This window comes from Camelus dromedarius, chromosome 5 (assembly GCF_036321535.1).
Source record: "Camelus dromedarius isolate mCamDro1 chromosome 5, mCamDro1.pat, whole genome shotgun sequence".
NCBI classification, from domain to species: Eukaryota; Metazoa; Chordata; class Mammalia; order Artiodactyla; family Camelidae; genus Camelus; species Camelus dromedarius.
This window is the reverse complement of record NC_087440.1, coordinates 1,709,729-1,736,935: the sequence shown is the minus strand read 5'-3', so window position 1 is coordinate 1,736,935 and position 27,207 is coordinate 1,709,729. Positions and strand designations below refer to the sequence as shown.

Here is a 27,207-nt window from a genome sequence, read left to right as displayed (position 1 = left end):
TTGAGCTATACCTACCCCCCAAAAGTCACTTTTTTAACGTGAGGGTTTTCAAGCGGCGGGAAGTGCTCCAGCCTCACTCTGTGGCCGGGTCTGTGCTCCAGCAGCGCCTGTGGACTGACTGCAGCGCCGGCCACTTCACCTGGCAGGTCCTGGCCCCAGGACAAGAGGAATGGGACCTGGGCCCCGGCGAGCAGGGCTGTGGTTAGTCAGTCAGTGCACAGCCACCAGCCACACAGGACTGTTGGCAGTGCGATGATAAAGCCGGTCACCCCTCCAGGCACACTCTGTCCCACGGTGTTGCGGACGCATCTACGTGCGGGCCGAGCGCTGTGTCTGCCTCTGGACCATCCCATTTACACTCCACAGCCCCCACATTGTCACCTGGGGTCTCAAGAATCATGTGGGCAAGCAGAGGGTGTCTCTTGGCAGAAATGGGAATTCCTTGTGGTGTTGAGTTATTGATATGACGAACAATGATTTTTTTTAATTGTGGTAAAATATATGTAACATAAAATTCCCTAGTTACCATTGAAATGGACAACTCAGTGGCATTTATCACATTCACAAAGTTACCCAAGCACTACCTTTGTCTGGTTCCAACACATTCCCATCCCCTAAAAGGAGACACCCTTCTCCCTCCCCAGCCCCTGGCACCACTAAGCTCCCTCCTGTCTCTGTGGATTTGCCGGTCCTGAGTGTTTCCTATAAATGCAATCATACAGTTTGTGATTTTTCTTATTGAAGTAGAGTCAGTTTACAATGTTGTGTCAATTTCTGTGTACAGCACAACGCTTCAGTTATATATGACACCCTGACCCCTCCTACGTCAAGTATTTTGTAACACTCCTCTCACTTTCTGAAGTCAAATGCAGAAATAACATAACCTCTCTACACATATAATTTAAATATATATGTGTGTGTACCTATGCAGCTATAGTTCCGATAGTGAGGAGAGTTAAAGATGAATACTTTTTAATAATACACAATTTAATGGGTGAGTGCATGGCTTCAACTACACTAGGTCATCAGATGCTTGCTTAGATTTTTCTTCCATTTAGATTTAAGAAAAGACAGATGACGTTCAACTTGATTCAATCTTCATATTTAGTATTATCAAATGAGAGCAAATAGGCTTCTTTGCTTATAATTTGAATTACCGTGGTGACAGCAATCCCAGTGAATTTACTGACAATCCAGAAACTCGGAGCCACTTTACCAGGAGCTTGATTTTCCAACATGTGGGAGAATTCTTGGCAATGGTCTGAATGACACTAAAAACAAGTTTCGATAGAATCGCATCGTCACTATATTCCTGCAAAATTAAGTGTACCTTAAAGCCATACAGAAATAACTTGTGTGTGAGGTAGAACAGAGTCAGGTCCCAGTTCAGAAGATCACAGGTAGGTCCTTCCCACGAAGGGTGGGCAGGCACAGAGCAGCCCTTCCTGCAGGACGCCTGGCGGCTCAGGGTACCCCCACCATGTGCCCGAGAACCCTAACCTTTGTGTGGACCACAAACGCACAACTCCACATGCTCACGGGAGAACCCAGCTGCGACCAGAGGTTCCCAAACTGGGACGTGCGCCACCTTCCATCCAGGGAGCAGGAGAGTGCATGGTTTGGAAGGAGTCATTTTGCAGGTGGTCCTGTAACCGGCCTGCCTGGAGCCCTTGTGTGCAGAGACACTCATATGCAAAGGGACCCCGGTGTAGCCCCTCTTCCTAGGACATTAAATCCTTAAGGCCCTATAAACATAATGCTTCTTAGCTTGGCTACCACAACAAATGCAACACACTGGGCTGCTTTAACAGCAGACATTTATTTCTCACAGTCCTGGAGGCTAGAAGTTCCACTTCAAGGTATCAGCAGGGCTGGTTCCTCCTGAGGCCTCTCTCTTTCGTGTGCAGACAGCCCTCTTCCCCCTGTGACCTGGGCTGGTGGTCTCTCTGCGTGCTTCTGTGTCCTAATCTCCTCTTCCTATTAGGACAACAGTCATGTCGGATTATAGCCCGCCTTAGTGACTTCATTTTACCTTAATCACCTCTTGAAAGACCCCAGCTCCTAAACACATTCACATTCTGAGGTCCTGGGGGTCAGGACTCAACGTGTGAATTCTGGGGACACAGTTCAGCCCGCAGCAGGCGTGTGCCCGTAACACAAGGCTGCTGGCTTTTCCCAGCCCAGAGACATTTGTGTTAAGGGTGAGGACTCGACATGGAGCAGGTGGCCTCACCTGATGGCTGGAGCCAGGATGACGCCTCGTCCATCCTTCAAGGACACGAGAATCACCGTCCATGTGTGGGGAGCCCGTGAGGGCAAGGCATCCATAGTGCTGGTGAGGGCGGTGATCACAAAACTGTCTCACGTTTTTAACATTAGCAGTTCTTTTCAGCTTTTCTCAACACGAAAGATCCTGGGAAAATCAGAACAGGATGGGTTGTCAACCAGCACACTTTCCGGGACTGGGGTTGTGCCCCAGAGCAGATGCTCTGTGATTTCCGCCCGTTGGACGTGCTTTCCCGGAGTGGCCAGAGCTGCCTTTGCTTACTCCAGCTGTGCCTGGTCCTCATCGAGCCTTAGAAAATGTTTGTAACTTCCTCTTATTATAGTATCTGTCTGTATATTTTTCTATTAATACAGTGTACTCTACCTGCTGATCTGATCTGCCATGCCCCACTCTCAGTAAATACCTTTATATTGCATTGACGTTTGACTATGACAGTCATTGAGAGCATTTTTAATTTTTAATGTCTTCTTAGTTACTTATTCTAAAGCTGAAAGCCAAACTTTAATACATGCTTAGTGCCCCCAAACGCCCCCTAACACACTTGCATGTACATTTCCAGAAAATGTAAAGTAATTTGTAGTGACAGAAAGCAGATCCGAGTTTGTCTGGCTGGGGCAGGGTGGGAGGGAAGTTCTGGGGATGAGGGTATTGATGAAATAAAAATTCATTTTTTAAAACAAGACAAGAAAAATTTAAACATAAACTTTTCCTCTGTCCTCTGGCCTCCTCCCTCCCCACTAGCGTGCACTGTGCGTCGGCATTACGTGTTAGCCAGACCTCCCCAATGGCAGAAACAACTGCTCAACCATAAAGATCAGTTTTTTCTCCTTCTGGTGCCAGCCTTGTAACTCCTTAGAAGATAACACTCCTTTCTCAGTCCTGTAAGGGGTCACGATGACCCACCACTCACCTTACATGTGCAGATACCTTTGGTCAACTTTATGTACAATGCCAGTATATCATTCCCCTTAAAGACATTGATGGACGCAGAACTGACTAAGTCAGATGAACTGGGGAGACCCTGGGCCACACCTAATGGAAGTTCTTAGCTTGAAGACTTGTTTATGACAGTGTTAGTGTTACTAGCCATATTACTTGTATTCTGCATATTTTGCATTACCAGATGTGTGACTGGGCCCTCCCTAAAAGTCATGATGACTAGGTGAAAAGATACAGTTCTGTAAGATCAGTGATTTTAACTCGAGATGTGGGAAGAAGCAACATGAGGGAACCATTTCCTGGATCATAACATACTAGTAAGACAAACTGCTCAGAGCCTTTTGGCTACTGCTAAGCAGGTCTAGTTTCGTAACAGCACATCGAGTGGCCTCGCAACAAAATCCTCACCTGACTTGGGAATGAGCATTACTGGCACCTTGGGACAAACTGGTCACGAAATGCCTCCCAAACCTTGGTAAAAATTAAGACCAAAAGGGAGGGGATTGTAACATAAAGATTGTTGCCCACCATCCAGTTCTATAAGAGTCAAATCATTCCTTCAGACTATACTACAAAGCTACAGTAATCTAAACAGCATGAAACTGGCACAAAAACAAACATATGGATCAATGGAGCAGGATAGGAAGTCCAGAAATAAACCCACACACTTATGGTCAATTAATCTACGACAAAGGAGGCAAGAATACACAATGGAGAAAGGATAGTCTCTTCAATTAAGTGGTGTTGGGAAAATTAGACAGCTACAAGTAAAAGAATGAAATTAGAACATTAGAACAATTAGAACATTCTCTAACACCATACACAAAAATAAACTTGAAATGGATTAAAGATCTAAATGTAAGACTGGATATTATAAAACTAGAGGAAAATACAGGCAGAACACTCTTTGACATAAATCACAGCACCAGGATCCCAAGGTTCTGCTGGGAGTCCGGGGGTCTGATTAGGATTCTGGGGGGTCTGATGGGATTCTGGGGGCCGAGCAGGAATGCCACTCAGCACAGGTGGATGTTAGGTTTTGCTTCCCAGGAATGACTGAGACATACTGTGTGCCAGGCTCTGCTTATTCTGCGCTGGGACAGAACACTGTAAGGTGTCCATTCTGTCATCCCTCAGCGGGGCTGCCAGCTCCACAGTCAGCTGACCCCTCAGCCTTGGAGAGGCTAGACCCTGAGGAGGAGGCCTGAACTCACGCTGGCCTGTTCCATAGGGTGGGAGAGGCTGTGACTTTGCACAGGTTCCCACGAAGCTCAGAAAGCTCCCCCTACCCCCTGCAGCCCAAAGCAGTTTCTAAGTGTTCGCTCTGGAACAGACCCTCCTGTGACTTGACACTTTGCTTACTGCCCAAGGGCTGCTGCCTCCTGGTCTGGAGACTGAACATGTTTGCTGGAGGAAATTCTATTTGTTGGAGGAAGGCCATGCTGTTCCTGGGGTGATGGGCATGTTCGGGGCAGAGCTGAGTGTGGGGAGAAGAAAAGAGATTCCTCTTTCTAATAGTGAACCTAACCCAGTAAAAACACCAGCAGCTGTTCTGGTTGTCTAGCACTAGATTACAAACCACCTCAAACTCAGCGGTGGACAACCACCACCACCATTTGTTATCATTACGATTTCTCACAGTGCTGGGGGTTAACTGGTCTCAGGGTCTCATCGGTGGTTGTGGTCAGACAGGGGCTGGGGCTGGACATAGGAGGGGCTCCCTCACACATCTGGCTTCTGGGCTGGAACAGCTGGGGCTCCTCCAGCATCTCTGTCTCCGTGTGGTCTCCCCACGTGGTCTCTCCAGCATGGCAGCTTCAAGTGGCCAGATTTCTTTCATGGTGGCTCAGGGCTCCAAAGAGAAAGCCAAGTCTTCTTTTATGACACACTTCAGAAGCCATGCGGTATCACCTCCACCACGTTCTATCTTTTAGAAATCAGTCACTAAGATCAGTCTATATTCAGAGGGAGGGGAAGTAGACCCTACCTGAAGGGAGGAGTGTCAAAGACCTTGTACAGCCTACGGATATGTGGCTTCCACATATGCAGATTCAACCAACCACAGATGAAAATTTCAAAATAAAAAATTCCAGAGGGTGTGAAAAGGCAAAACTTGAATTTGCACCCACTGACAACTGTTTACATAGCATTTACATTGCATTAGGTATTCTACGTAATCTAGAAATGATTTAAAGTATATGGGAGGTTGTATGTAGGTTATATGCAAATATTACGCCATTTTATATTAGAGATTTGAACATCCGGGGACTTTGGTATCCATGAAGGGTCCTGGAACCAATCCCCCATAGATACCAAGGGATAACGGGCGACTGTATTTTAAAATCATTACAGTGGGGGATTTTGCTATCCTAGAATCGTGTGCACACCACAGACGCCCACCGCTGGTCCTACAGAGCAAGTGGTCATAAATTCCTGATTTAGTGTCAGCGGGCCTAAGGAGACTTAGGGATTACTCAGGCAAGTGCTTCCCAACACTTGGTGATGCTCAAACCCCTTTCATAGCAACCTGCTATCCTGAGAACTCCCTTAGTGATTTAAAACTCACTAGTTTTGCATGGTGTATGTTAAAGGAGTAACTTTTAAAAAAACATTCATTGGGATCTTATTATATGCTGTACACTGTGCTAGATACCAGGAAAACAAGAGTCAGCAAGATACACATGGTTCCTGCCACAAGGAGCTTACGACTGGCAGCAGAGCCAGACAATTTAATGAAGTATATTATAATAAAGTGTGTTAGATACTGTGATAGAAGTACCAGCTCACAGAGTAATTCCTCTGGTTCTGATCTCTCTGCCCAGATCAAAACAGCATTTCCAGGGTTTCACTTGGATGCCAGGCCACGCAGGCACCATACATTCAACACGTTAAAAAAGCAGATTATCTCCCCTCTGTCCAAGTCTTTCCTCTGTTCTCTTTGTTTGATAGCATCCTATCCACCTGGTCAACTAATAGAAACTGCAGTCTTCTAGCCACTTCCCAGTCTCTAGACCCCTTTGTTGACTTCTCCCCAGTATGTTAGCTCTATCTCAGACTGTCTCTAGGAAGTTATTTTAAGAAAAAAAAAATTATAATATTATATTGTTAATTGAAGACAATTTTAACATTTAATTAAACTGATGATTTAAAAAGCACTCTTCCCTTTTTAAGAAGCGACAGGTGCTGATTTTAAATTGATTGCAAAAAAAAGCATGATTCGTCAACAAATGAGACTATATACCACATTTGGAGACCAAATGTACATTGAAATTTAACCATGTGTTTAGGATCAAAAATTCCTTTCACTTTATGATTGCCTTTTGTGCTAAAGTGAAAAAAGAAAAACCTAAAAATGTTGAGTTGTATTTCTAAAATACGAAATAAAAAATGTTAGAATCCATTGGGAAGTACATCTCCACAAATAACATACTGTAGGCCAAGCTGGTCTGCCTTTCTGGTAAACAAAAAGCCAATTTAGATTGGATTATCATTAGATTTTATTTTTTTAAACATTGGCTTTTGACCTATTAGTCACTGATGACTTTGACTAGAAGACTTTACCATTCTTTTCTGATGATGATCAACTTGAAGCAAATTTGCAAAATTATCATTTTAATCATGACTCAGCATCAGGTTTTTGTAATTTAGCCATCAATGCTCCTCATACTTCCTGTCATATAGCTCATGATCCAATGTGCCTATAAATTAAACAATCTATAAATAAGATTGAAAACAATTTAAGCTGTTCAATGTTAAAAACCATGACAGTGGCTAACGATGTTTACCTGAGCGTGTCCCCCAAGCCGACCATCCATAGACACCTCACACACACCTGGAGATGTCCCATGGTTCCATTTGAAAGGGGAGCATAATAGAATACTTTATTGACTGATTTAAAAAGAAAGAAATTAAGACCCGTGCCACATCCACTTTTAATGGTGTGAACTCTTTGGAACTCCTGGTTAGAAATGTGCATTGTATCCCAGCCCTCTTATTTTTCTCATTAATGCAGCTGAGGTTCAGGGAGGGGAAGGAAGCTGCCCAAAGTCACAGAGCAAGCCCGTGCTCCCTACCCAGAGTCTGTGTCCTGAGATATGAATACAGAGGAATTAATTGGATTTTTGTGTGTGGCCCTCCTTAAATTGTCAAAACTCAGGTCAAACATCTACCACAATCAGTAATTCTGTGAAATCTTTTTCCTCAAAACCCTCCACCACAGACAGTCCTTCCTTCTCTTGCTCCCATTGTCCCTGCCATACCACCTAGGACACAGTTGTCCCTGTGGGCAGTAACTTGTATTTTTTTTCCTGGCTCCCTGGCAGATACTGGTCTAGGTGCTTAGAATTCAGCAGTGAACCTAGCACACACAAAAAATCCCTGTCCTCATGAAGCCCACATTCTGGCTGGCAGGACAGTCTATAAATAAAATAAGTAAAATGTTGAGTGTGTTAGAAAGACGAGGGATAGGGAGAGTGTGTGCTCGGGGGCGGGGGGGGGGAGTTGTGAGGACATGAAGGGTGGGGGACAGAGTTCTGGAACTGCACTAGGTGGGCAAAGTTCTAGAAGCCGGAGGGAGGGGACTGGCTGTGATCAGGTTACAGCAAGGAGGCTGGTGTGGCTGGAGAAGCAGTGAGCAAAAGGGATGGTGTAGGAGCTGAGGTCAGAGAGGTAAAACAGGCCCCCAGAGCAGACAGGCTTTCTTGTCATAATAAGGACTTTGGCTTTTGCTCTGAGATAGGAGGCACTGGTGAGTTTGGAGCAGAGAAGTGACATAATCTCGTTCCCATTTTAAAAGGTTCACTCTTGATGCTACATTGAGAAAAGACTGAAGGGAGACAAGGACAGAAACAAGTGAGGGGGCTAATGCAACAACCTCAGTGAGAGGTGACGGTGCTTGGATCAAGGTAGTAGCAGGAAAGTGGAGAGCGAAGGATGTGAAAGTGAAGGGTCAAGGATGACACCAGTGTTTGTGACCTGAGCAACAGGAAGGATGGAGCTGCTAGCAACTGAGACGGGAGACTGTGGGAGAAGCAGGTTTAATAGAGAAGATCAGAGCTCGGTATTGGACATGTTAAATTTGAGATGCCTGTTAGCCAATGGAAATGTTGAGCAGGTTGGTGGATACACAAGTCAGGAGTTCAGGAGAGATATTCCAGGCTGGAGATATAAATTGTGGGCATCTTCAGTATAAAGATATAATTTAAAGCCCCAATGACCAGATGAGATCACTAAGAGAAAAAACGAGTGATGGGCTCAAGTCAAATGCTGCTGATGGAACTGGCAAGGAATGAATAAATCCCATATCCCATTAGACCTGCAGAGTGCACGTCATTATTAAGGGTTAGCTAGCAACAGATGGGTAAGGTACCTATTAGGTACAGAGACAAAATAGCTGTAAGTCTTGGGAACACTAGAGACACAGAATGAAGAACCATGGCATCCTGGTCATTGGATCTGTACTCCTCTCCCTGCCTTAGCCTGACTATTGACTCTCTGGCTTTAGAAAAAGAAATGAGTGTGGGATACTTTGACAGTCTGGCTAGGACAGAGAAAACACAGTTGAAGAATGAGTGGGAAATGACCTTCTGGAGTCAGAAAACCAGAGTTCTCCACCTGCTGCTCCATAGCCTCATGTCCTTAAGCAAGTCACTTCACCTCCTGCAGCCTCAGTTTCCCTGCATATAAAATTGGAGCGATCAAACCTTCCTTGTCTCTCCCAAGGGTGCAGAGAGGTCTGAGTGTGGCAGTGGTAGAGTACATGCCCTGCCTGGGCTGGTTATCCAAGTGCAAAAAAAGGTCAAGAGAAGCCATCAGCTTGCAGTGGCAATGGAAATGGGGATGAGGAGGGAACTGTCATGCCCTCAGTCTGTCCAGGGTCTGTTGGTGCAGCATGTGGACGAGCTAAGGAGGATTCAGGCCAGGACCTGGTCTGGAATGGACTGGCTCAAATAGCAAGACGAGGTTATCAAGACAGAGACTGAGACTTTGAATCTGCCTCCCAGCAGCCTGGAACCGAGATGGAGGAGACCCTGAGGCAGCAGCACAGAAAAGAAACAGAGACACTGAGGCAGAAAGAGACCCGGAGACCCAGAGTCAGGCAGACGAAGAGACAGACCCAAAAACAAGTTGTCCAAATGGGGGGCCCAAAGCGACCCGGTGAGAGCGAGGCGCAGAGGCGCAGACCCAGGCAGAGCTGAGCCTCCACGCGCGCAGGTCAGGGGGAGCGGGCCGGGGTCCACGGCGGGGCCTGACCGGCCGCACTCGCCAGGCGCCCCCGCCCGGGCTGCTCGCCCAAGATGGCGATGGAGGGGCGGGCGAGGCGGCGGCGGCGGCGGCCCTGGCCCCCGCGCCGGCCCCCGCTCGGGCCCGGGCCCCCGAGGCCGCGCCCCCGCCCGCGGCGCCGCGCCTCCCCGGGCTACTGACGCCCGGCGCGCCCTCCCCCGGCGGCGGCGGCGGCGGCGGCGGCGGCGGCGGCGGCGGCGGGCGAGGCGCGGGGAGGAGGCGGAGGCGGCGGCGGCGGCCCGGGCCCGGCCCCATGGCGCTGGGGGACGCTGGCCGCGGCGGCGAGCTCATCGCACTGACCTTCTGCCTGCTGGCCGCGCGCGGTAAGGGCGGGCGCCGCGGCAGCGGCGGGAGCGGCTGCGGGGTGTCAGTGCGTCCGCGCCCCGGGCTGCGCCGGGCTGCGAGGCCAGCGCGTCTCGGGTCCCCGAGCAAGTGCCAGGGCCATGGGGCGCGGGCTGAGCGGTCTAGCGCCTGCGATGCCTACGCTCAGGCGTTTGCGAGACGCGGCCAGGGGGGCGATTGCGGCGCGTACTTGTCCTCAGGGGGTGTGTGTCCTTGGTTTTCAGAGTCTGAAATGAGTGTGTGTGCGCGCGCGTGTTCAGAGGGTGGGGAGGGGTCGTACGTGTCCGCAGTGCGTGCCCGGTCCCGGCGTGGCATCGCGGGCCGTGGCTGCGGTGCTGGTGGCTCGCGCCGGGCGGTCTCTGTCTTGCCCGCGCGTGCCTCCGGGTTAGGAGTGTGTGTGAAAAAGGAGGGGTTGGGGGGGGTGCGTCTGCACCACCATTTGTGTGTCGGGAGAGTGTGTAATTGTGTCTATAGAGCTGAACTAATATTTGGCCTTGGCTTTTGGGGGGTGTCCTTGCACATGGTAGGGGTACTGAGCAGATTCCGGATTGACTAGGGGTAGTCGTGATAAAATAGTCAACTTTGTCCAGTGGGTGTGGTCCCTGAGGCTGATTGGGCCCTGGGGTGGGGGGTGGGGGTGGCCAGGGGAGTGTGGCTCCCCCATACCCGAGGCCTGGAGTGGGCTCGGGGAGGAGGCAGAAAACCAGTTGCTTTCGTGAACGTGTCCAACACTCGCTCTCAGGATGGGACGCGTGTCACTCACTCCTGCCTCACCCCTACTGGGGCATATCAGGGAAGTGTTGACCAGGTCTGCAAGGCCTCCTCCAGCCCCCTAACTCTCTGCGGGGTGGAGAGGGGGGTGGGTAAGAGTCAGAGTTGTCCTCGCTGGAGAAAGGGGTGGGGTTGGGGTGACGGCGAACCGAGTGCCTATGCCTAGGGCTCCTTCCACCCCAGCTCTCTCGCTTTCTGTACTGAGTGCGTTTGGGGGCGGCCCATGGGGAAGGTGGGTGGTATGGCTGGGGAGGGGGATGGGCTGCCCGCTTTGTTCGCCTAGTTCTTGCCTTCCCTGCGGAGAGGGGGAGCTGAGGATGTGTCCGGGGCTAGTCGGGGAGGGACTTGGAGGTGGGGGTGGGGAGGGGGATTTCTCTCCAGCTGCTGCGGCTTTCCAGAGACTCAGCCAGGCCACGTGGGAGGGAGGCGAGGACGGCGGAGGGGGAAAGGAGCCTCCGCCAGGCCGGCCCCAGGCCCATCACTAGGAAACCCAAGCAGCGGGTGGGAAAGTGTCAGGAAGCACTCGGACCTCTTCTCTCCCTACAAAGACACGCCCCTTTCCAGACCTAACTGCGGACCCGGCTGGAGGCCGCCTGGGGGCAGGGTCCTGGCAGCTAGGCTAGGGAAGTAGGGGGCCTGGGGTTGTCAGGTGGAGGGGGCGGGGAAGTGCCAGAGGGGCGTCTGTCCTCCCGGAGGCCAGGGGATTAAGGAGTAGTTGTGCCCACCCTCCTCTGCTCTTCTAAGAGCTCCGGGATCACGTTCGGGTCATCCAGCAAAGCGGAATCGTGGCTGGGAACTAAACTCGCTGGAGCATTATGGAATACCGGTGGTGGGGCCTCCTGCAAGGGGCTCAGTTTGCCTCGGCGATCTGGCCTCTCCCAGCTCCCCAGTGTACAAGGCAGGGGCAGGGCTCGAGCTGGGGCTCCCGTGGCAGCAGTGTGCATGGCTGAAGCAAGTATGATGGCCCTCAGCCCCAAACCCTTTGAGTGTGCAAAGGTCATCAGTCCTGGGGGAAACTATAGAGTTTTGACTAAGCCACCCTGATCTGGATGGAGGTCATTTATTCATTCATTCAACAAATATTTACTGAGTACCCCTTTTGGCTAGCATGTGACTGGTGCCTGGAATACAGTAAACAAGGAGAAGACTGACATGTAGTCCAGAAAGGTCAGGAAAGTGTTCCTCCAGGAAGTGATGAATAATAGAGCTCAATGCAGAGGGTCAGTTAGCCCTGCAGGAGAGTGATGATGGGGAGAGTTTTCTGCAGAGAACAGCATGTGCAGACACTCAGAGGTGACTTGGTGCAGACCGCTGAATGAAGCTAACTCTGGCTGGAGTTTAAGGCACGAGGCATATGGGTGGGGCAGGTTGGGGAGGAATGGGACAGGGGCCACGGGATGTCAAGAGAGAAGGCTTCAGATGGGGGCTGGACCCAACTCAAGAAGGGCCTTGTAAGCCGCACCAAGACTTCTGGCCTGAGAGCGCCCACGAGCCCTTAGAGAATGTTAAGATCAGCTTTGTATCTGCTCACTCCAGCCAGTCTGGAAAATGATCGAGCAGGCTGGAGGCGGAAGCTGCAGCTTCTTGGGAGGCTGTGATAGTAATGAAGAAGAGGGGATGGTGGCACCTGAAGTAGTGGCAGTTGGGATGACCAGAGTAGCTGGATTCTAGAGATATTTAGGAAGTAGAATCAGTAGGACTTGAGAATAGACTGAGTTTATAGGGATTGAGGGAGAGAGAAGTCAAAAACAATAGGCACTGCAGCAGCCTCAACATGGCAAAATGAAGGACTGGTGTCAGAGTCAAGACAGTGACTGCCTGTCTCTCCTGAACACTGTTCGTAGATCAGGGCTTGGGAATTGGGGAGATGTTGTATGGAAATGGAGCTCGACCTGGGGTTGTGTGGGATGCCAAGTGCTTTGTTTTTACCACAGGCAAGAAGTGGGGCTCTCCCTTCCACCCAGTCAGAATTTCGGGGGGTGGTGATGCCAGAGGTCAGTAACACGGGGGCTCTAAGAACAGAAGAGCCACTTTCTCGTCACCAGGAAACTCCCCGCCCCCAGCCCATCAATCAGGATCAGAGGCCAACCTCAGTCAATCACGTGTTGGGATGGCCCTCTCTGACCTCATCTTAGAGGTTAGGAACCAGGTCAAACATCTGGATAAGATTTTTCTTAATAGTGAATCTTCTCTGGAAGTTATCTAAACCTTCATAGATCCTGGATGTATTTTCATTGTCCAATTATATATATTATGTGTAAATTAGCATTTTCTTTCTTTTTTCCTAAAGATATATTGTTTCCAGTTGAGCAGTCTCACAATTAGCTTCACTGAATGTCAGCACTGAAGGGAACTTAGAAATAATTTAATGTACCCATTTTACAGATGAGAAAACCGAGTGACTTCCCAAAGTTACATGGGTGGGGATTCAACTGGGGCTGGAACCAGTCTCCTGGCTCTTGGAGCAGCCACACTTTCCCAGGATTTGGTACACATAAGCCCAAGCTCAGTCTCTGCACCCATCCCCCTCACATGAGAAATTATCAACAACTTTGGGCTTGGCCCGCCTCAGTTGGTTTGTCTGGGCCTGGGCTCTGGAATCCACTCTCCTCCACCCATCTCCACCCGCTGCCTCCTGTTCTGCCTCCACTGTTTCTGAGGTGCAGCAACCAGACTTGACACAGAATTCCAGATGCAGAACAGATGTCATTGCCAAGCAGGCCTGGGGGCTCCTAGCTCTGTGGGTTGGTGGAAAGGAGGAAGAATGGCTCTGATGGGGTAGGACCCCAGTCCCACTGGCCGAGGTTGGGGGTGGCGGTGATGACAGTTGGAGGGAGAGAAGAAAACCAGAGAGAGAATGTTCTGGGCCTGACATGCAGAGAAGTGGAATCCTTGTCCCTGGGGCTGGCTGGCTGCCACCAACTACTGCCTCACCGCTGAGGCCAAGGCATCCTCTGGATTTGAGGGGATGTGGGGTTGCTGGGGTCCGGGAAGCAGAGGCTCAGTAAGCCCTCTCTCAAGTGCAGGCCTGAGCACACAAGCTGGTGCAGAGCCAAGACTTCCAGATGGTTCCATAAAGGGCTCAATTACCTTGTCACATAGTTTGGAGGATGGAACTCTGGCAAGTGAGTGGAGCATAAAGGAGAAAAAGGTGGTCACAGGAGGCAGGTATTTTTAATCATACTACCCACACGGCAGGAGAAGAGGTGATGTAGAGTGCTCCCCAGTCCCGGGAATGTTTGAGTACAGAATTTCTTTCATTGTGAGTTTGCTGTTCTGTCTCGATGCTTTTTAAGGATTTTGTTAGGTGTCTAATAGGTGCCACATCGTATGCTAGGTTTCCATGTGTATTATTCATGTCATACCTAGCCTTGAAGGGAGTCCTATAATTTTTACGGATAAGGAAATTGACACTCGGAAAAGCATAAGGAGCTATGTGTCTTCTCTTTTTGAGTGCGTCTTCACATGTCCACTCATCTGTTCAAGGAATGCTTATTGAGCACCTGCTGTGTACCAGGCACTGTTTTAGGTAATGCTGACTAGAACAATAACCTCCAGCTTGTTGCCCCGCTGGGGAGAAAGGCAAACCAAAAATCTAGAGCGCTAACTGCAGTGACCCAGGTGCCCAGGTCCCATGGGGCAGAAAAGGGAGAGGCATCTTAATCAGACCCCGGGATGGCAGAGCCATTGAGGGGCGAGAGGGCAGCACGAGCAGGGCACATGGAACAACAGTGTACTTTCAGAGAACGGGAAGTGGTGTGGCCTGGTGGGGACACAGGGTCACGGAGAACAGGAGGGAGGCAGGCTGAGTGTGACTTTCCTGTCAAGTCCGCTGAGGCTGAGCCTGTCTCCTCAGGATCACAGATGAAGGCAATTCTCCCTTCCCTGTGTCCCAGGCAACCGTCCCAAGCTCTCCTTCCAGCTGTTGTGGGCGGGGCTTAGTGTGTGGTAAGGGAGGTGGCCAAGGTCGGGGGCAGGGAGGGAGGTTTCTGGAAGAAGCTGACGTGTCTCCTGGGAGAAGAGAGAGGTGATGGTGTCATGGAGGATTTGCCCTTGCTGACCGAAGACAAGTTATAAATCTGTTGGGCCCTGAAATTCAAAAGTGACAAGGCACTGATGTTTGCAGCAAGTTCTCGGCTTAATGAAGGAGGCCTCTTTGCTTCGTCCCCCACCCCTACCCCCTAGCCTCTTTCCAGAGAGTTCACTGAAGAATGGAATCCTGGCTAATGCCAGGCTCCTACTAATCCGAAGAAGCAGCATTGAGCTGGCCCCAGGGCTCAGCAGTGAATCTCATTTCTGTCTGGGTTCCAGTTGGCCTCGTAAAATCTAATTTATCCTGTAAGTGGGTAAAATAATCTGTCAGAGAAAGCAGATTTGAGAGATGGCTGTGGGGCTCCCAAGCAGAGAAGCTCTGTGTCTCTGGCAGAGTCCCACAGAGGAGACTGAGGAGAAGGGATTGTGGGAGAGGGAGGGCCCCTCAAGGCCGAAAGCTGGCCAGCAGCAGGTGTGCGGTGTGTCCGCCCCAGCCCGGACAGGGAGAACTGCGAGGTACTCATGGGGGTGCTTGGGGGTCAGCCACGGCAGAGAGCTGGGGGTGGCAGGAGAGGGGTGGCCACGAAACCACGGGGCAAACATGGCCCACTCCCCAGAGCATCACCTTTACGAGAAGATTTGGCGGTGAAGGGACCACGTTTTGATGAAAACAAACGTGGGTGTGTAATGGAGCAGAATGCAAAATGTGCCAAAGGTTTAAAAAATAAAAACATTTCAGGTAGTCAGCAAGCCTCCTGAGCATGCTCTCCTCTGCTGCTGGGAGAATTTTGGTTAAAATGAGGAATGTGGCAACTCTTAATTTTAAGGCTGGGGAAACCGAGGCTGAAAGGAGGAAATCGGACCTGAGGTCATACAACACGTGATGCGCCCAGGACTCTGACTCCAGGCCAGGGCTTGTCTGTCCCACCCAATCCTGCTGTCTGTGGAGGCGAAAGGAAGGATGGTGAGGGACTTCCACGTGGCTCCGTGATGTGAGACTCAGGGAAAAACTTTCCCCCAGGGGAGGTGGGGGCAGCTTCATGGAAGGACGTGGCACCTGAGCTAAGCCCCTGGAAATACACGTCCCGGGCACAGAAGGTGCATTGGGCACTGAGGCAGAGAGAACCCTCTTACTGGGGAGCAACTGTCTCCTCAATGCTGGGTTCATCCCCAGGATGTCAAAGAAAGACCCCCCTGCCACCGCCCCGTTCTGGGCCTCAGTGTCCCCATCTATAAAATGAGGAATCTTAGGCTCCGTGTCCATTTCTGTCGACGTGGGTGCCTTGTACTCTCGGCACAGCCTTGTACTCTCAGAGGGGGACCCCGGTTTCTCCCCACTTCTCCATCCCTGTTGGTTTCCCATCCCTCCTTGCCTTGTTGGGTGCTGAGCTCCTCCGAGGTGGGGCAGCCAGACATCTGCTGATCCATGAATATTCAGGAAGGGAATCGGAGCCTCCTTTGGGCTCCCCAGCCAGCCGCGGCCCCTCTGGCCGCCGTCCTGCCCGAGCCCGAGCCCAGGCTGCTGACAGACCCGGCAGCTGCTTGGGCCCCAACTGTTCACATTGTTTGTTCTGCACGGCGGGGGATTTTCCAAGCCCCGGACGTGCTTTAGGGGGCAGGGAGGCTGCTGGAGGGCTCAGGGATTCGTGTCATGTGGGGCTTTTCTACCCCTGAAACTCAAACCGACTGCTCACTGGCTGGAACGGGGCAATTGGAAGCCTCTGGGCTGAGAGCCCGGGCTGGCCTTCCCCCTACCGTGTTTGCATCAGAATCGAGGGCCTCAAAGATAGGAGGGACTGGATGTTAAGAATAACGATTAGCATTTATGCATCCCCTTCCAGTTTATGAAGTGCCTTTAAAGCAGGAGCTCCCATCTCTTGACTGATGCCCGTTAGGCTCTGGGCTGGAGCCCTAGCATACATCATCTTGTTTAATCCTCACAGGCTCCATACTATCACCTCCACTTTACAGATGTGGAAACTGAGGCCCAGAGAGGTTGAGTGGCTTGTCACATAGCTGGCAGGTGGAGCATCTTGCAAGACTGGAACCTAGATCTTCTGCCCCAAGGTCAAATGCTCTCTCCACCGCAGCAAGTGGCCCTCAGTGATGCAAATGCCGGTTTGGTTTCCCAAATTAGAATGGAAACCAGGTGAGGGAAGGGCTGCCTTCTCCTCACTGCACCCACCAGTGAGGCTGAGCCCAGTTGTGTAGTTGGAGGTGTAAGCAGAGCCTTTCTGACATATTAAGAAAGGCAGTGGGGGAGGGTATAGCTCATGATAGAGCGCATGCTCAGCATACCTGAGGTCCTGGATTCAATCCCCAGTACCGCCATTTGAATAAATAAACAAACAATCCAAACTACCAACCTCCCCCCAAAAGAGAGAGAGACATCTGTCTGTCTGTCCTTCACACTGCAGTGTCAGAGCCCAGCCTCCTTATCTTATCCAGTCAGGATTTCTCTTTGCCTCTCTGTCTTGTACCCCTTAAGGGGTGGTGGGAAGAGGGCCTGGGGACAGACACAAGTTCTAAGTGTTGCCATATACGTTGTGTCCAGGTGTTGACGAGTGTGGTAGAGATTGGGGTGCACATGCTCAGGTGTGGAAGGTTGTCCTGTAGTTTTGTGTCTGGATGATCTGTATTTGTTCAGGAATGAGTGTGTCCGGTTCACGGAATAACCCTAACATCATAGACTCTCAGACCTCACCTGCTACATTTGAATAAACTAGAGCCCAGAAGGGGAAGTGACTGGCCCAAGGCCACACAGCTAGATTGTGACAGTCAGGTCTAGACCTGAGCGTCGCCAGATTCCCTAACCCTTGGGGAGCTCTGTCACTCATGCCTGCCTTAAAATGAGTGTGGGCCATTGTCTTTACCTCTGTCCCTGGCTCACTCTCAGACACACAATTGCCTTTAAGCATGGTGTCAGGTCAAAGGATAAGAGGAGACCTTGGGCCACTGAGCTTTGGTGGGACAGGGAGGCAGCAGGTCAACCTTCTGGGAGATACAACTTGGGGAACCAACCATTTCTCTCTGAATAGCAGTCACCAGGCCTTGCTGAAATGTTGGTTAAAATAATAAACATTGACATCTGTGTGTTTTTGCCTTAACGCTGGGATGGCGTTCCCTTCCTCCGTTGTTCCCCTGCTCTTCCCTTCGTGGCCAGGGCGGTGTTGGAGCTGCAGGCTTTTCTGGGGCATCTGGAGAGGGTCAGGGGACTGGGTTCTGGCACTGGCTTGCTGCGTGGCTCTGGGGGAATCAGCTGCAGAAAGGAGTGCTTACCTCCTCCAGTCCCTGGGGCAGAAGTGGGCGGGTAACAGCGGGCGAGAGAGATCTGTAAGATTCCAGGAGAGGGGGTGACAGTACCGAGCCGGCCACCCCTCTGCTGCACTCCTTTCCCGCACAGCAGCTCATTTAATGCTCACCCTGATGAAGGAACGACTGTGTCTTTTTAAACTGAGATACAATTCACATACTGCAAAAGTCACCGTTTAAAGTGTACAAATCAGTGGTTTTCAGTACATTCACAAGGTTGTGCAACCATCCCCACTCTCTAATTCTAGAATATTTTCATCACCCAAAAAAGAAACCTCGGTTCCCTTAGCCATCATCGCTCCTCATTCTTCCCTCTCCCCTGTTCCTGGCAACCATTAATCTACTTTCTGTCTCTATGGATTTGCCTATTCTGGACATTTCACAGAAATGAGATCATGCAATATGTGGCATTTCGTAACTGGCTTCTTTCATTTTGCATTAAAGTTTCAAGGTCTTTTCACGTTGTAGCAAGTATCAGTACTTCATTTCTTTTGATGGCAGAGTAATATGTTTACCCATTCTTCAGGTGACTGGGCATTTGGGTTGTGTCTACTTTTTGCTAAGAACTGTGATATTTTGTGGATGAGGAAGTTGAGCAGTGGGGGAGGATGGGCGCGCAGTGCAGCCATTGGCCCGAGATCAATTTGTAAGGGGTAGAGCCAGGATCCTGACACAGGTCTTTCCATGAGACATCTTTCTGTACAGTTTGCCCCAACTCCCTGGGGTGGGTGACTCGGAAGCTGGAGGCTGTGGGAGGTGGGAGGACACACACTGATGGCCCTGGTGCCCCCTCCTCTACACAGGGGAGCAGCCGTTGCCCCGGGAGACAGTCGTGTTGCTGAGCTGTGGAGCAGGGCCGCTGCAAGTGATCCTGGGCCCAGAGCAAGCTGCGGTGCTGGAGTGCAGTCTGGGGGTGGCTGCAGCCGGACTCCCCACCAGCGTCACGTGGAGCAAGGATGGGGGCGCCCTGCCTGAGCACAACCACCTCCGCTTGCTACCCAATGGCTCCCTGTGGTTGTCCCAGCTGCCAGCCCCCGAAGGTAGTGACGAGCCAGCCCCTGGAGCCCCGGAGGTCATTGAGGGCAGCTATTCCTGCCTGGCCCGAGGGCCCCTAGGAGTGGTGGCCAGCCAGGCGGCGGTGGTCAAACTTGCCAGTAAGTGCCGTATCTGGGATGAGCTGAGACCCACGAGATCTGGGGTGTGGGAGGTGGGGTCTGCTGCTAGTTACTTGCGCAAAGGCTTGTCTCTGAGCCACTCCCCCTTTCCCTGCCTCCCAGCCTACTCAGTGGGTCCCTTCCTGGTATGGTCTGCCTCACTGTTCAGTAGTCCCAATTCTTCCCTGCTCCTCTCTTCCTCCTCCTTTTCTCTCCCTGTGAGTTCGAGAGTCCAGACTTGTGCTCTCCTCCAGGAAGCCTGTCAGAGAGGCTGGTAAGAGTGTCAGGGGCACAAAGGTTCTCCCCACTCCCATAGCAGGTGGAGTATGTGGAGCCGAGCTGCCTTGTCCAGCCCACCCCTTGAGGGGCTCTGGGAAGGCACAGATCACCATGAAATCATTTGGAGGCTGGAAGAAATGTGTACCTTACTGGAGTCTGACCATATCGTGGCGTAAGGCAGGGGGACTTTGAAATTCATTCTGCCTGCAGCACCTGACCAGTCATCACCACTTCTCCTCCGACCGCCTCTTTCCAACTGTGTCTCCGTCGATCTGAATTTGCTCTGCTTGTGTTTCTATTACCCTGTGTTTCTCTGTCTGTGTGTCTGTGTTTGGGTGCGTGTTTCACCGTCTGTGCTCGCTATGGCCTCCCTTTCTCGTGTTTTTCTCCTGTCCCCACCCTTTCTCACTGTCCCCATCCCCAGCACTCGCGGGCTTCACTCTGCACCCGGAGTCTCAGACGGTGGAGGAGAACGGGACCGCTCGGTTTCAGTGCCACATTGAAGGGCTGCCAGCACCCGTCATTACTTGGGAGAAGGACCAGGTGACAGTGCCTGAGGAGCCTCGGTGAGTGTCCTGTTGGGGAGTCAGGTATAGGTCCCAGGGTGCAGGCAGAGAGGGCTGGGGTTCTTAGAGTCAGGGTGGCTCTATTTGCTCCATTGCCTTTTTTATTTTTTTTAATTCCTGCAAAGACTTTATTAGAATCACATGGAGGGCTGCTGCTCAAAAGCTCTTTGCCTTTTAAGACCACCTGACTTAGGAGCCAACCACCCACTGATGCTCAGCTCATTTCTGGTCCCAAAGAGAAGTTAGACAAGAAGTTTTTGCTCCCTGGGAGGAACGCCACCCACCAAGCTACAGGGCTTGGGTGGAGAGTAGTGATTGAATCCTTCAGCACCCGACCATTGTAGTCCAACCACTTGGTTTATTGAGAAAGAGACCGAAGGCCAGAGAGGGGCTGTGCTTTATCCAAGGCCACATGGTGAGCAATTGGCAGAATATTCGTTGTTCATTCAGGTCCCCAGAGGCTGCTGGGAGGGTTTCTCTTTGCAGGTTTCTCTGGAGTTTCTACCCTAGGTGGATAACTTCTCTTCCTTTCTTGGTTCTATCCAATAAAGTGCAGCATCTGATAAATGGGTTGTGGAGGTCCTTCCTGTTTCACGCTCCCCTCTCCCCAGAAAGGTAATGGGGCCATCCCTGAGAAGCACTTCTAGGGCTAAAGAGAAGCAGAGGCTAGACCCAGGACCTGATCCCTAGTGCCGCCCCCTGGGCAGGCCCAGATGTACATGCAGCTTGTCCAGAAAGCATAAGGCTCCTTTGCATCTGTGGTCTCAGAATTGGTCTCATGACTCGGTTGCCACCCCAGGAATTCATACATCTTTGGAAATGTGGCTCCAAAGGCCTCTCCCAGCCACCCTGCTGTCAGTCGTCCCCCTGCATCTCTCCAGCTGTATTACCAGCTTGCTCTCTCCTCTCCTGGTGGAGGTGGGTTTCCTTAGGCTCAGAAATGCTGGTTTCCAGATCTCCCTGCCCTGGAACTGACCTGTCTTCAGCGTACTGAGTTGTCCCAGCTCCTCTGACTTTTGCCCATGTCTGGGTAGGGGTGAAAGTGTAAGAGAAACTTGTAGATAGAAAAGCCCCAGGACATAGCTCTGCCACAGTTTTGAAGGAGGAAGAAGTAAGAGGTCAAGACATGTAACCCTGTTGACTTTGGTGATCAGGCAGCCCCACTGGCCCTCTGCAAGTCACTGCTTACTCAGCTTCATTCTCCCCATCTAGAAAATTAAAGGGGGAAAAAAAATGAAAGGGTTGGACTAGATCATGGTTTCCAAAGTGTGTTCTTTGTAGAACGTTCATCCCAAAAGGTAACTCTTGAAAAAAAAGTATTCCATGGTCAAATAAGATCAGGAAACTGCCTATAAATCCCCGCACGCTTTTTTTAAATTGAAGTATAGTCAGTTACAATGTGTCAATTTCTGGTGTACTATACATCTGCCCTTTGGAATTAACAAGGCCCTGAGAAGCCCTGTACTGAACAAAAACCTGTTTAACTTGTTTAACCAAGCACTTCCTAGATTCGTTTGCCCAGAGCCTCTCTTGCAGGAACCCTGTTAACATCCCAGGAATGAGCATTCTAGGCAGGGGACCGTGGGAATGCTAACCCAGCCTTCCTAATGCTGACATTTTAAGTTCTGTGCTTTCCAAACGTGCGGCCTCTCAGCGCTGTTCTGTGGGTGCTTTCTGGCGGTTGCTAGGTGACACCTACTCTGCAGCCCCCGGAGAGGGTGGGAGAGAGCAGGAAACTCTCCCTGTGTTAAAAGCCACAAGAGGCTCCACTTAATGAGAGCAGTGTTTTCTCACTTAATCCTTCCCATCATCCTTCAAGATAAGCATTCCTCATTTTCCATATTTTCTCTAATTGCTTTTAGTTTATATTCCTAGTAGAAGCAGTTTTCAAATTCATATAAACACACAATAAAAGAAACAAAAATGCCTCGTCGTCCTATCACCCATAGAAAGCCTCTGTTAGTTCTGATGTCTGTCCCTTGGACTTTTCCCGTGTGTTTATAAATATTCTCTTTAAAAATCGGGATTATATTGTAAATACTGGGGGTTTTTTTTTCAATCACTTTTTTAAAAAAGACAGAAATGGAGTTATGTTGCAGCTTTTACTTTTTTTTCACTTCACACATAAGGAACATCCTTCCAGGTCTCTACTTATGACTGTGGTGATCTGGATTGTTAATGAGGGAATTGAGGATCAGAGACAGAAGTCACTTGCCCCAGGTCACACAGCTAGTGCAAGAGTGTCGGACGCTGGAGCCCCGGTGTGGATGACACAGGAGCCTCGTGATTTGGTTGGGGTGGGGGAGCTGCAGGGTCTGAAGAATTTCCTGCTGCAGGTGGGCTTAGAGATCAGGTGGTCCAGCCGTGGCTCAGAGCAGAGAACTTCCCCAGAGCTTCTCAGCAAACAGCAGAGTTCCTTCACCTCCCAACATCTAATTCAGGCATCATCCCAAGACTCCACAGGCCTCTTCCAGGAGGCTGGAGCTGCCAGTTCCTGGGCTCTGGGAGTGTTTGCCCCCAAGTCCTCTGAAAAGTGATCCTCATCTATAAATAAGCTGGGCTCACATGTCCCGGCACATTGTGTGGGGGAAATAAAGAAATATCTAAAACAGCAGCTTGATTATGCCCAAGGTATGTATTTTTACACATGCCCAGATATAGTTCACGTACAAATATGCTATTCATAAACTCAGCCCAGTGGTTTGAAGGAGACCATTTGCCTCGGTGGAGGCTGTGCACATGTGCAGTTAATAAACACATTCTGTCAGGGTCTAGGGGCATATTTTGAGAATTTATGGTAAAGGCTAGACCCTGAGGCAATTCCCTGATACTTACACTAATTTCTAATGATAGGGGATAATTTTTCTTCCGCAGGAACCGGTAATCAGTGAGGGCAGTGTTTCCCAAATCCCAGGCATTCACAAACCCCTTTCGTAATTTTGGCCACCCCTGAGCCATTTATACCATCACTTACTTAATACATTTCTTTAAATCAGCTCTCTCTTTTGGAACTTTAACACATACTGAAGAGGAATATTATCTCACTGCAATAAAATGAAAAACCAGCAACACTGACCATAAATAGAAGCTCGCCATAACAAAGAAATGTATAGCTGCAGGAATAAAAATGTGTGTCTGGATCCACTTGAAATCATTTTGTTGTCACCATTCACTCACGCTTTAAAACCACAGCACTAATGGATTTAATTACTCTAGGCTCCCTAGTCCAGTCTTCTGCCCTACTCATCTCCCAGGGCCCATCGTGTCTGTCAACCTCATGTGACCCTCAGCTAGTGTCGCTTTTTTCCCTGGGTGGATCTCCGAACGGCTTAGGGTGGAGGCTCCTTGGGCCTCCAGAAATTCAGGGCAGCTGTCATTTCTTCTGCGTTTTTGAATCCCTGGGTCCAAGTGGCCATTTGAGGGGTAGGGGCAGCAGACTTGAGCTCAGGCTTAGAAACAGAATGATCCCTTCCTTTTAGATAAAGGTTGCTTTTCATTCTCTAAGGAGCTATTTTGTTTTATGTGAAATTCAAATTCATTTTTAAATGATAAAATATACCAATTTAAAGCAGAGAAAAGTCACCTACCGGCTGAACACGAATATCTAATGTGAGTTCATATCACATTAACAGGGTTGGGGGTGTGAAGTAGGCAGGACAGGAATAATGAAACCCATTTCGCAGATGAGAAACCTGAGGCCCAGACACGTGATGTCATCTGCTAAAATCACATATGTTGAAACCAGTTCTCTTCACAGTGCCACAGCCGCTTCTCTATTCGAGCCAGGAGTTACAAAACAAATGTACAAGCGCACATGCTTTTTTTCCATTTAAATATTTTTTAAGTTTTATATTTCCACACTGATAAATATTCACTATAACAAAACATTTTTAAAACACAACAAACAGGAGTCCACAGTAATCCTGCTCCCAGAGAAAACCTCCATGAATGATGTGAGCTTTGCCATCCTTGACTTTTTCTGCACACATCCTAGCGTATCATTTATCTATTTTCCAAAAATAGAATTGCTTCATAAACATTGTTTTGTGATTCCTCCCCCCGCACCCCCACTAACCAATATATCTTGGCCATCCTTCCAAGGACAGAGCTTTTAAAAACACATTTTAACAGAACAGAAAAGATTTTTTTTTTAGAAAAGATTTTAGATAAATATTGAAAGTGGTTCCGTCTCACTTCTGTTGGCTGTAGCAACTGCACCACTCATGAGAAAAGGTACCCACTCCTTCATTCATTCATTCCTTTGTTTGTTCCTCCAACATACATAATTAAGGCAGTGTTACTTGTCAAGGGAAATATTAGCTCATGGGTACAATTTCCCTGAAAAGACTGGGAAAATTTAGGATTAGGGAGTGTGGGCAGCTCCTGGTGGGAACCCTGCCGGTACACTCAGCTAGTTTGACTGAGGCAGGAGGAAGGGTCTAAGAGGCAGAGAATATTAGATGGGGGAGACCTGGATGGGGATGGGGGCCTGGTTTCCCAGATGGGTCCTGCTTATCCTTTCCCATTGAGTTTTCCATGGCAGCAGGCTGGGTCCTGGCCCAGGATTTTCCCTCCAGCCACCCTGTGCCTCCTTGTCCCCTCTCCCCGGCTGGCCCCTGCAGCTCTTGGAGCTGAGGGTAAGATGCGGGGGCAGAGGTGAATGTGCCTGTGGGGTGAAGGAAGGAGTCATGCAGGTTCATTTTTTTTCTCCCAAGTCTTTGGGCCACAGCAGATTTCCAGGCCCATGGCCAGAACTCTCTCCTCACACCCTCGAGCTAGCTCTCCTCTCCTGTGTTTAGATTTTCTCATAGCCCGCTTTCCCCACTAGCCAAGGGATCTTCACCAAGTGCACAGCTGCCCCATTCCCTCCCTGACCTCGGCCCAGCCTATTATCCAGAGGCCAGCACCGTTTGTTCTGGTGAGAAACTGAACTCTCACCCTCGAGCTGACCCTGCAGGGGTCCCAGCTAGAGGATTCGGGAGGACCCACTCCCCACCCCGGCTTCCCTGGACACTTCCCTACCTTGGATTGCATTGTCTCTCAAGCAGTGTCTCTGGGCCCTTCTAGCCCAAACCACTTTCCAGCTCTCTAACCAAAAGGGCAGAGAGCACCACCCTCATCCGTCCTGCCCCTCCATAGTCACGTACGTGTTGACAGGGGCTTGCTGAGGACCACGTCCCTTCCATTGGCACTCTCGGCCATCTAATGGCTGCTGAGACAGGCAGGTGGAAGGAACATGGGATTTGGCACCAGAAGACCTGGGTTCCAGTTTTAATTCTGCCCCAGCTGTGAGACCCTGGGAAAATACCCTACTCCCTCCAAGACTTAAGACCTCCAAGTTTTGTCACCAATAAAATGAAGTCTGTGATCCTCTCTATCTCTTGGGCTTGTTTCGGGGGTCAGATGAGATAGGGATTTTATCAGGGGAGAAGGGAGGTAATATAGGCAGGGGTAAACAAATTCAAACTATAAAGAAGTTTATATAATAAAACGTCTCCTACCGACAGCTCCCAGGCTCCCAGGTCCCCTCCCTAGAGACAACCACGATGACCAAGGGCATTCGGTGCAAACATATAAGTGAACGCATCCCCTATACATGGTCCTGTACAGTACACATTTTGGAGATGGTCCTATATCAGCCCACATGGAGCTGCCTCCTTTTAACAGCTGCCTAGCATTCCATTGTATGAATGTATCCAAACAGATTTAGCTAATTCCCACCCTACAGATGGACTCTTGGATTGTTTCCAGTCTTTTGCTATTACAGACAGTGCTGGAGTGAGTATCATTTTCATACATTTTTGTGTACGTATATGAGAATATTCATGGCATGAAGTCCTCGAAGCGATGTTGCTGGGTCAAAAGGCACATGCAGGTTTGATTTTAAGATATCAAGAGCTTGCCCCTGAAAGAGGGTGTATCAGTTGGCATGGCCACCAACAAAACAGGACTTCCTTCCCCCAATCCCTCATCCACGAAGGGTGTTTTGAAACCTTTTGACCTTTGTTAATCTGATAGATGAAAATGGTATATTGTAGTTTCAATTTGTATTTCTTTTATTAGGAAGGAAGCTTGAAAGTGAGCTGCTGGAGGGGAGGTGGGCCCAGGACAGTTTGGGCACAGCCACCCTCCCTGCAGAGCTCCTGCCAACCTCACAGGTGCCCTCTGCCCCTTCCCAAGGCTCATCACGCTTCCCAACGGGGTCCTCCAGATCCTGGATGTTCAGGAGAGTGACGCCGGCTCCTACCGCTGCGTGGCCACCAACTCAGCCCACCAGAGCATCAGCCAGGAGGCCCTACTCCACGTGGCCCGCAGAGGTAGGGGGGCTGGATGGGCAGGGAAACCTGGGGGTTTCTGGAGTCCTGCCTTCATATAGGTGACAGGGAGTTGATGAAGCCCAGAGAAGGCAGTGCCACCCAGCAAGTCAGAGATAGAACTGGGGCAGGAACCCAAGACTCCTGGTCCAGGGCTCCCTTCCTACGGAGGCTCTGTGTGTTCCCTTTGGGTTGAATGACACTTGCAGGGCTTAAGAAGTGAGGCGTCTGAGGATGGGTGTGGTGCCCTGAAGCCCTAGTCCTCGCCCATCTGTGTGCCCCGAATGCTGTGGGCACTGGGGGATTCACTTGCTGGGCACTGGCTCCCTGTGGTCTGGGGCCCCTGTTTTCTGCATTTCTCTGAAAAGCTCTTGTCCCAGTGTGATGCAGTAGGAAGGGCATGGGCTTTGGGGTCAGAATGACCTGGCTTGAATCCTGGCTTCTCTACTCTCCATCTGCATGACCCTGGGCTCCTTATCAAATGTCCAGCTCAGGGAGGTGGTGAGGATAGCTGAGATAGGGTTGGGAAGTGCCTGGTGCCTAGTGGGTACTCACTGGATCTCACTTCAGGCCTCCCCCCAAGGGCCCCTCACTTGCCATGGCATCTCCCTGCACCCCCAACCCCTCCACACATCTCTTCCCATCCTGGACACCTCCCCTCCCACCCTGCTTCCCGGGCTTAGCTGGTGAGCTGCTCTCTCTCAGTCTGGTTTGCTCTCTCTCCAGCTCCCGGGGTCTCTGCCTCCACCTACTGGACAAGTCGGGTATTCAGCATATCAACCCAGGCACCCAGGGTCACGCTGAGAACTTGGCAGGGATTAGTCTTGGGGGGGGCTGCCAACCTGGCAGAAACTCGAGCCCAACCTCTGCCTTTCCCACATGGGAACCGAAGCCCTCTGGAGAAGGGACTTGCCCAAAGTCACACAGCG

The 27,207-nt window shown here is 50.4% G+C and overlaps 1 protein-coding gene across 3 annotated transcripts in view; it reads left to right on the top strand.

Annotated features, from left to right (window-relative positions):
- The first annotated feature begins 9,750 nt into the window (after positions 1 to 9,750).
- Positions 9,751 to 27,207, top strand: part of IGDCC4 (immunoglobulin superfamily DCC subclass member 4) — a 36,057-nt gene continuing 18,600 nt past the window's right edge. For all 3 annotated transcript variants that reach the window (XM_064485474.1, XM_064485473.1, XM_064485472.1), the window contains exons 1-4: positions 9,751 to 9,831; positions 18,769 to 19,119; positions 19,823 to 19,964; positions 26,145 to 26,281. In XM_064485474.1, the coding sequence (XP_064341544.1) occupies positions 9,762 to 9,831; positions 18,769 to 19,119; positions 19,823 to 19,964; positions 26,145 to 26,281 (700 nt within the window). In that variant the 5' untranslated portion in view covers positions 9,751 to 9,761. The remainder of the gene's footprint in view (positions 9,832 to 18,768; positions 19,120 to 19,822; positions 19,965 to 26,144; positions 26,282 to 27,207) is intronic.